The 10,281-nt window shown below is 36.4% G+C and overlaps 1 protein-coding gene and 1 pseudogene across 1 annotated transcript; both read left to right on the forward strand.

Annotated features, from left to right (window-relative positions):
* Positions 1–1,036: 1,036 nt before the first annotated feature.
* On the forward strand, positions 1,037–3,313 carry LOC148200730 (uncharacterized). The gene is made up of 5 exons (XM_088114427.1): positions 1,037–1,764; positions 1,837–1,963; positions 2,042–2,320; positions 2,412–2,516; positions 2,596–3,313. Exons 1-5 carry the CDS (start codon positions 1,265–1,267, stop codon positions 3,127–3,129), a joined length of 1,545 nt encoding a protein of 514 aa, XP_087970553.1. The 5' UTR covers positions 1,037–1,264; the 3' UTR covers positions 3,130–3,313.
* Positions 3,314–8,043: 4,730 nt separating this feature from the next.
* LOC148200731 (putative UPF0481 protein At3g02645) lies at positions 8,044–9,409 on the forward strand (annotated as a pseudogene).
* The last annotated feature ends 872 nt before the right edge of the window (positions 9,410–10,281 follow it).

Genomic DNA, 10,281 nt, shown 5'->3' on the forward strand with positions numbered 1-10,281 from the left:
GATGCTGAATTCAACTCTGCTCATGTCCATGTCTTGATCAATTGCAGTGAAGTAAAGCCGTACCTTGAGTATGTCATCATCCATCTCTAATCTATCAAACGGTTTAATTGTTATACACTAATGAATTTCATTTGTACCAGCTCATTTGTTGTGGCTGAGCAAGTCGCAGAAGGAAACACTTCTGCTAGAATACACTCAGAGTTTCCGCATTGGTTTAGAAATCAGGTCCGTAGTTTTTCCTACGTTTAGAGCAAGGTAAATTTGACCATTGCTTTTATAATTTTGTTACTACCTTTGTAGGTTTTTAATCAGGCATTAACTCCCACGGTTCAAGAGTTAAGACATCTCTCCAATTGGCCAATGAGATGTGTCAAAGAATGGCACACTTACTTCATCAATGGTTACAAATTCCATACACATGAATGGTCTAAAGGAAAGAAAACATCAAATTGTGGCGTGTATGTCAAGGGCCTAACAGAGGGGTCTTATGATGATTTCTACGGCATCATTCATAAAATATATGAGTTAGAGTACAACAGCACTACTTCTCCAAACAGAGTGGTACTCTTCTATTGTGAATGGTTTGATCCTTCTAGAGCTGGTACTAGAGTCGATCCACGCTTTAATATTGTCGAACTGAACCAGAGATTAAGATATGGGCCTTTTGATCCTTTCATTCTACCATCTAATGTGAGACAGGTTTATTATGTGTCATATCCACCATTTCGCAATATTGACAAGCGTGGTTGGGCCGTAGCAATACAAACGAAGCCTAGAGGTCGCATAGACTCAAATGAAGTTGAGGAAGATGTAGCCTACCAACTTGACCAAATGTCACAACCACAAGAAATTATCGAAGTTGAACGTATAACCGCATTAGTCGACCCTGATGGTGATGGAGATGAATTAGAAGCAACAGTACAAGGTGATGAAGAAGAAGAAGAAGAAGAAGAAGAAGAAGAAGAAGAAGAAGAAGAAGCAAATGAAGAAGAAGAAGAAGAAGATGATGATGATGATGACGATGAAGAAGAAGAACAAGAAGAAGAAGACGATGATGAAGATGAAGATGAAGATGATGATCATGATGACGATGATTGAATGTTGAACATCTATTGTAGCAAATTGGACTATCATTTCATTACCATTATCTAAAATACCATCTTTAAGTTGTATGCAATTACTTGTACATTGACTTTGAAAACAATTCATCCTTCTTTATTTATTTATATTTATTCGCTTTGTTTGTAACCATTTCAATGCAGTAATGACAGGACAAGGTTCAGAGCGTCCTGATAAAGGAAAAGGGGTAGCAAGGCCTACAAAGAGGCAACGGCAGACACCAAAGTATGTACTTAGGGTGCCTGCTAGACTACCTACCCCTGCTCCCGGTAGTTCATCATCTGTGGGGCCTCCTCCTACCCCTATTATACAGACTCCTACACCAGCAGTAGACCCCACTCCTCCTCCTCCTGCAGTACACCCTTCTACTACCACTGCAGTAGACCCTTCTCCTCCTCCTGCAGCACACCCTTCTACAACCCCTGCCACAGACCCTCTTCCTCCTCCTATTATTGCCAGCCCCACTCCTCCCCCTATTGTTATTACCCCCACTCCTCTCTCTGACCCTACTTCTATACCTTCCTCATCTTCTGTACCTCCTTCTGAGACCGTCACACCACTTGGTGATCCAGATTCAAGTGGTGATGCTGAAGATCTTGACCCGCCCCTCCATGATCGACCATGGATTGAGCCCTATGGTAAAGGGTAAGTTTATAATCTGTTGATATCATTTGATGTTTAAACCATATTGTAATTGAAATGAGTTTTGTTATGCAGGTTTATTCCATCTAGGGTTGCTTCCCAGGCCATCACACGTTCAATAAAGCAACAGTTTTTAACTCCATGGCCTACTTGGGGAGCAATACCTAAGGACGACAGGAAGCCATTCTGGCAGCGCTTTCAAGTGAGCAATCTATTACACTAATGTTGGGAATATTTTAGTATGTTCTGTAATTAATGTTTGTTCTCTTTAATGTTACAGATGAAGGTGCAGTGGAAACCTGAACATGAAACTCAGATACACAGAAATTTCCACATGAAAGCATCTCATCGGCTGTCAGAGATGTTTAGGGATGCCCGGAATGCAGCACAGCGCCCTAACTGGCTGGGTGAGCACATTTGGAACTCTTTACTGGCCCATTGGAATACAGTAGAGTTCCGCAATAAGTGTGCCAAAGCCCAGCGGAACAGAGCGTCTGAAAGGGGTGGCACCCTGCATACTGGTGGGTCGATCACCATTCATGAGCATGCCATTCGTATGGTATAATCTCATTACATAACTTTTTCTTTCATACACAAGTTATGTATATTGTATTTCATATGTACGCTTGTAATTCTTAATTATGTTACAGGCACAGGCTCTAGGACGGGCGGTCCATGTTGATGAGGTCTTTGCACAGACTCATGTTCGGAAGGGAACTAATGAATTTGTTGATGAAAGATCTCGGAAGACTCATGTAAGCAAATAACACTATTACTAATTTTTTATTTCTGTTATACTGTCGTTCTCTGACATTGCTTTTAATGTTTGAACAGGAAGACTTTTCTACGAGACTTTCACAGGTTAGATCTGAACATGAGTCAGCTCCTACACCGGATGATGCCAGTAATGCAGATGATGACATCCGTAGGACGCAGTGCTGGATCGACACCGTTGGTGGGAAGAAAAAGGGACGAGTGTATGGTGCGGGACAGCTTGCTGCAAACTATACAGCATCCAGAGGAGGTACTCTGAAGCACCAGCCTTCTTCTTCCACCAGTACTCCTGACGAGGTTCTTCAACTCAGGCATGAACTCCATCAACGTGACCAGGAGCTCACTGATCTCAGAGCAGAGTTTTCAAATTTTAAGGCCCTGGTCATGACTGTCTTGCCTCAAACCTCACAGGACGTACAAAATATCCCTCCCACCCAATCACGACCGTCCTCATCACCTGCTGCCACTCAGCAGCCCACTTCAGTCCAACCCTCATCAGTCCAACCCTCATCAGTCCAACCCACACCAGTCCAGCCATCAATAGAGGAGCAGGATGATGAAAATCATTCTGATGATAGTTATGTACATTATTAGGTTTCATTTTCTTATTACTTGTTAGACAAACATTTGGATATTAGAACATTTTGAGTTGATATCATTTCAATGTTAGATGTACTTACAGACTTTGGATGTTACAACATCCTTGTGTTACATTGTTTTATGTTTGAACTATAAATACATTATTTATACATTAATGGATGTCCTGTGGATTATTTGATGTGCCTTGGATATTGATCATTGATTGGATCTTTGAGATGCACATTATGCATGTTTGTATGTGTTTGAAAATTGTTATGCAGGTCTGTTTGTAAATTAAATTTGTTATACAGGTCTGGGTTGCAGAGGGAAAACCATTTCTCTAAAACCTGCTCTGCATTTTACCGAAGGCTTTTGCCCTTCGGTAAATGCCCTCGTCTGGCCATTACCGAAGGCTTCCGCCCTTCGGTAAATACCCTCGAATGCTCATTACCGAGGGCTTCTGCCCTTCGGAAATTACCGAAGGCTTTCGCCCTTCGGTAATTACCGAAGGCTTTCGCCCTTCGGTAATTACCGAGGGCTTTCGCCCTTCGGTAATTACCGAAGGCTTCTGACCCTCGGTAATTACCGAAGGGCAGAAGCCCTCGGTAATGGTTAGCGACAAGGGATTTACCGAAGGATTTTTGGCCGTCGATAGGCCTTCGGTAAACGTCCATTATCGACGGCTTTTGGCGTTTTCCGAGGGCTTCTGGCCTTCGGTAATGCCCTACTTTTTTGTAGTGAGTTCCCTCGGTAAAATATAGATTCTGACCTATTTGACCGTTAGATCAACCTAAAAATGGGATATATGATTCTTAGGATATATTAAGACCCTTTGACCGATCGGATTTGTAATTGGAAGTGTATGTTTTGAGAAAGTAATTTTGAAGTTTTGAAAAAATATGATGAACACTATATTTCTGTTCTTAAGTTATCATGGTAAAAAATTTCATATATATTTCATTTACCGTTAGATTGACCGTTCAGATTTGTAATTAGATGTCTGTGCTTAGAGGAATTCGTTCCGCATTTTGAGTATAACCGAAAACCACTTAAAATTATGTCCCTGAGTTACCTTGGTAAAACCTCAATATCTATCTATTTAACTGTAAATCAACCTGAAATTTTAATATGTAGTTTCTAACACATAGGGAATTACTTTGACCAGAGTTACAGATTTAGAGATATTAATTTCGTATCTTCTCAGGGATCTCAATATTGCTTAATTTCTGTTTTTGGACCATTTATACAAAAATTATGAATTATAATTGTGATGATTGTATTTTATTATATTTGATTTCAATTTATGCGTCTGAACATGATGTGATTTATGTGGAAAGTATGTGAATGTATGAGATATGTTGGATTCACTATGATAATATGATGATATCTGGTTATTCATGTCTTGGGTTAAGTTTCAAAATGACAGTATGGTTCATGGACGTAATTCCATGATCCTCAAGGATAGGATACATGGTGGTGATCTGGGGGTGTGTAGAATGATTGCATGGTAGCTCAGTTTTGGGGGTTATCCTGAAACTCCAATGATCTTTCTTCTCATTTAGAGAGGATTGAACCATGTGGTGAGGAGTAGCAGGAGGTCCTAGTCTTGGGTGCTTCAGTATGATCCAAGGTGAGTGATAACGGACTAACCTCGTGAGTGTGGTAGGGTGGGGGAGCCCAAGTTTCATAAGCCACCACGAGTGCAAGACCCGCCATAGCTCGGTAATCATTCTAGTCTGGACGAGTCGGTTTATAAAGTAACAAGTCTTGCGATGTCATTTTACCATGTGTATCAAAGTAATGGATGAGTATATATGATGTGATTGTTGTATGATAGTATGAGTGTGTCTGACATAATTATTATCTGAGGTTTGTTGAGTGCATCAAAGTAAATATGCATGTTACATAAATGATTGGTTGCATGTTAGCTTACCCTACTTGTTTGTGTTTTGTGTTTGGGTATGTGCGATGATCGTATAATTCGTTATACGGGAGCAGATGAAGGAATATCGTCTGACTCAGTGCCAAAGAAGGAAAAGATAGAAGAATAAAGTAGAAGAACTCAAGTTATAATTATGATTTTTTTTACAACATGTATAAACTTATATCAACTAGAAAATTTTAAAGAGTGAGATTACGAGATGTTACCGTAAATGTAATGTTAATATATAAGAATTATGAATTATCAAGTGTGAAATATTTGGAATGTTACAACATTCAGTTTTGAACTTTGTGAATTGTTATGCGACTAATCGTTTTTATTATCCTCTATTTAGTCATTGATTTCGATTTCAGTTTCTATATAAATAAAAAGAAAAGGGAAATTACGCTTGATAAAAACCCTATCAACATTTAACCAGTGCAGTTTTTCCTTTTGAATTGGCAGTTACTTGTGTTTTTTTAAGGAAAATATTAATGTGTGATTTTTTTTTATAAGTCTTTCTTCAACCATCTCAAATAAATAATAAATTGATAAGAATCTTTAATATTATGAATTTTTTTTATATAAGTGTATTTTAATCAATTCTTTTTTTCATAGTTCATTAACTGCATATAACATGTTCTGTAGAAAAATCAATTACTAAGACAAAAGAATTTACATAGTTTTCTCTTGAGAACTTTTATTTTAATTTATATACAATTATTATTATTTTAATTATTTATAATTGTATTTGTAATGTAATTACTAAAAAAATTGTATTTTACAGAAGTATTTACTGAAGATTAATATAACTCTAAGAATGGATTTAAGTAAAAATAGATTTTTAAAGGTTTTTTAGAACCTCTTTTAAGTATCAAAGGTTTATTTATAAACCTCGGAAAATTAGTGTAGGTTTATTTCAAATCCCAACAAATGTATATAATTAAATATATTTTTGATTAATTTTATAAACAAATAATTAAAAAGAAACTATTCTATCTAATTTCTTCCGCCTCTTGCTTTGTTCTTTCACTCGCTTTCTTCTTTAAACCCTTTCTAATAATCCTCAGGGTGTGATTACATTTGAAGATAGATTTGAGAGATAATAAATGGATTTGAAGATATTTAAAAGTAAAATGTTTGTTTTATTTAAGAATTTGAAGTTGATAGATAATGAATGGATTGAAAAGTAAATTTTGTAAGTAATTTGATTGATATTATTAATTAAAAAATATTTTAAAGATAAAAAATAAAGATTACCAAGTTGTTAATATAAAATAATATTTACGAGTTACATATGTTTTGAAAAAATGATTTGAAATATTAAAATGAAAAAATAAAAAAATAAATAATACAATAATTAAATTACTAAACATACGTCCTTAATCACAATACTACAAATTACTATATCTTTTTACAAAAGCTTCGTACATAAATCTAAACCCATAAATTAAATAACTAAGCTAATTTTCTTTACTTAATTCATGCATGCATTATGAAGTTCTTTTCTGTCCATACCTAGTGTTTGCAATACATTTGAATGAATTTCATTGAACTAATTAAAACCAAAATCATGAATACCAAAGTTGTAACATTCTGACAAACCAAGCAAGACGACACATACTCTGCTACATCCCTCTTCATTCCATCCTACCAAAATATTCTTTCAAATTCTTATATATCTTAATCATACCAGGTGTAAACTAAGCAACTCTTATGCCCTTCCTTCAATATCATCCTTCTCAAATCTAGTTTTCTCAAATCTAGTTTCGCCGGAACGCAGACCCTATTCTTGAACCGAAGAATACCATATATCCCTAAGACAAATTCCTTGGCCTGATCGTACCCAATAATTCCACAGTATCATGAATACCAAAGTACCGACAGTCCAACAACCAGGAAAATTACATTTTTTTCATAATAACGTGTCCATAAGTGAAGTTTCCACAACCACTGACACTTTCGCGCTAAACCAAATGCCCAAAGCATAGCTGCAGATAAAGACGAAATATAGCATACCAAAACCTAGAGCTGTCAGCTGAACCCCAACCCATGGGCTGGCCCTAGCCCCATTTAAAATTAAGCCCATTTTCTTTGGCCCATTTAATGGGGGCTTTTCTGAAGCCCCAGCCCCAAAGCCCCTAGGAGGAGGGTTGGGTTTGGGATAGGGTGGGGCTGGCCCTCAATCCGAAATTCCTTCTTTTCACTCAACATCTTTCGTGGATTCTTCTCTTCCACGACTCGGTTTCGTGGATTCTTCTCTTCCACGACTCGGTTTCTTCGTTCTCTCCCTTCCGCAAGGCCAAGGGGCTCACTTCCTCCATCATTTTCTTGGCATTAATAACTAAAGAATTGATTCGCTATTCACAGCTATTGCGAACTCCCTTTCGTCCTTCAACGTTCTTTCACTGTGTTCTTCATTGTTGCAACAGGTTGGTCCTTTACCCTTGTTTTATTTTTCCTCTGAAATTTTGTATACCACTTTCTGATTTTGTATATACATTTGTGCAAATTTTTAATGATTTTGTATATACAAGTGCTCTGTGTATGCTAGTTGATGGGTAGAGTGGAAAACAGTGTTATTTAATACCATAATGTTTCTGTCTTCTGTCTATGCTCTGATTTGAATTTAAAGGTATGTAAACGGGTGGAATATATGTTTTTGTCTTCTGTTTTATGCCTTTCAAATATGCTAAATTTCTTTACTTGTCTCAACACTAATTACAAGTCTGTTTATTAGAATGAATGGTGGATTAAACTTTGCATGTCACTAGTTTTTCTCAGCCATTCTTTAGTTGATAATTTTTTAAACGCAAAGTTCTAACCCTTGGCTTCAATTTCATTGACTCTTCATATCTTTATCTAGGAAAAACGTTAAGCAAAAGAAGTTTAACTCTGCATAGAAGAATACACTCCATTTATTTTGGGTTTTATTTTTTAGGTGTGTGAGTAAAAAAATGAAAAACGAGGTGAAAAAAATAAGTGAGAAAATATAACTGTATTTGAAAATGTCTTTGAAAGACAAACAGGTACTATTGTAGTTGTCTGGGTGTGTGCTATTTTGTTGTATAAATGTTGTGGGAAGTTGAAACAATATATTGGCCACACTGATTTGTGATGACAAATAAAGATTACGATAGTATGAAAGATGTGGAGATCAGAGTACAGATGAAGATATGCTCTTTATTAATCTTAGAAAATGGGTAATGAAACTAGTGGCATACTTTTTCTTTTATAGAAAAGGTAGCAAATTCATTTTGAAAGAGGATCCTTTCAGCTTGCTTAAATGTGCAGAAGATGTTCTTAATTTATCTTGTTTTTAAAAAATTCATCCTTTTTTAAAGCCGAAATTTATTGAATATGATAAATCCTGCTTTAGGTGCTTGTAAATTGTGATATCTATCCGAGGCAATAAAATATGTTTACATTAAATTAGGTTTGTTTTTATCTGTATCTTTATTACAATTTACCCTATTTAATATCTGCTTGTAAAAATCAACATGGATCCACTAGAAAAGCAAGAATAACTTTTATGTGGTTAGGATAATCATTAGCTTATTGAAATATTTCACACTGGTTAAGTTTGCTTTATAAGGGGTTAATGACACCATGTGGTTAATTTTGTGAAGCAAGTAGTTAATAATATTGTTAATTTATAAGGAATTTATGAGCAAGTTTCATTTTACATTTGATTCTGATTTTTATGCATTCTTGTTTGTATAGTTTTCCTCTTTGGTATTTTTTCCCTTTGAGAAGAAACGATTCTTCAGCTGGTTTCTTTGCTTGGTTTGTTTGCCATGCTGCAAGTTGTTCAAAGCTCGGTTTCAGATCCCCAATTGAAAGTAGACCACACAACAGAGTGTGTTCTGAGGAACCTAATTGCATTTGAGCAGTGTCACTATCCTGAAGAACCTTACATCTGCAACTATGTTTCTCTGATTGACTGTTTTATTCACTCCAAAGATGATGCAGAGTTGCTGGTTGAGAAAGAAATTATTGTCCATGAACTGGGAAGTGATCAAGAACTGGCAAATCTGGTTAATGATCTTTGCAAACATGTGACAAATTCAACATGCTACCACCAGATCATGGAAGATGTTAATGAACACTACAACAATGATTGGAAATGGGCAATGGGGACATTGAGGTGGGTTTACTTCAGAGACCCTTGGAGAAGCAGTTCTACTATAGTGGGGGTTGCTGTCCTAATATTCACTGCCTTCAACTTCTACCGTGTTACTGATCTACTCTTTTAGTAAATTGAGAATTATATTGATGGAATCACCTTTTCTGTATTACATCATCGTCCATGATTGCACACTAACTGTTACATTTCCCATTTTCTCGCAAATAAGTGGCCTGTTTATTATCAAACATATGAATTGATAACAAATAGCAGTTTCACATCCTTAACTCTAGGAGAGGAGTTAAAATTTTGTAAAAAGGAAAGCCCATGGGCTGGTCCTAACCCATAGGGCTTTGGGAGGTTTTTAGCCCTGTGGGCTTTTTTAGTGAAGGATTTTTTTTGGTCCTGTGGATTTTTATGGCCCCAACCCACATGGGTTAGGGCCAAATCTTATTAAAGGGACTCACTTGACAGCTCTAACCCAAACCAGAAGCTTCTGCCTCCTGCACTCCGTTGATGTAAGCCTTGATTAAGGGCTGATTGTATTTAGTTATTAGTAGCCTCTCCCCAGTGAATGATGCAACCTGCATTAGAGAGATAAAGGTGATTTATATATCAGCAATAACAAAAAGGAAAAACGAAGAGTTTGTTTTAGCCTGTGTGCGTCCGGATAGAGCCATGTGTCTGCTCTACTACACTTGAAGCTTTGGAATAAGCAGCTTGTCCCCTGGATGACGCTTTTGTAATAACCAGGCTCATCAGAGCCCAGACAAGACAAGAAGTGGAATACAAGATAGAATAGAAAATGCTCACACATCATGTGCATTTAGAACTACACAATAGCAATAATCTTTTTCGTTCAATAATGTCTCCCCCTTCAAACTTCAAAATGTTTCCCTAACGTTGATGTGTACAGACAGCTAGCATAAATGTAGATAAGGATATAAGGTTCTTTTATTACATCCAACAACTTAAACCAAAGTATTGTCAAAATAATTTATATTTTTTCAAATTAAACCTAATCAAATTAGTCTTGGTATAAATTTCAGTCTTTTCTTTTGTATGACTCTTATATTTTAAGAAACCCGTTTATCACTTTTTAATTGTGTGGTCGGTCTTT

This window comes from Vigna umbellata, chromosome 4 (assembly GCF_029865625.1).
Source record: "Vigna umbellata cultivar VRB3 chromosome 4, Vumbellata_1.0, whole genome shotgun sequence".
Classification (NCBI taxonomy): domain Eukaryota; kingdom Viridiplantae; phylum Streptophyta; class Magnoliopsida; order Fabales; family Fabaceae; genus Vigna; species Vigna umbellata.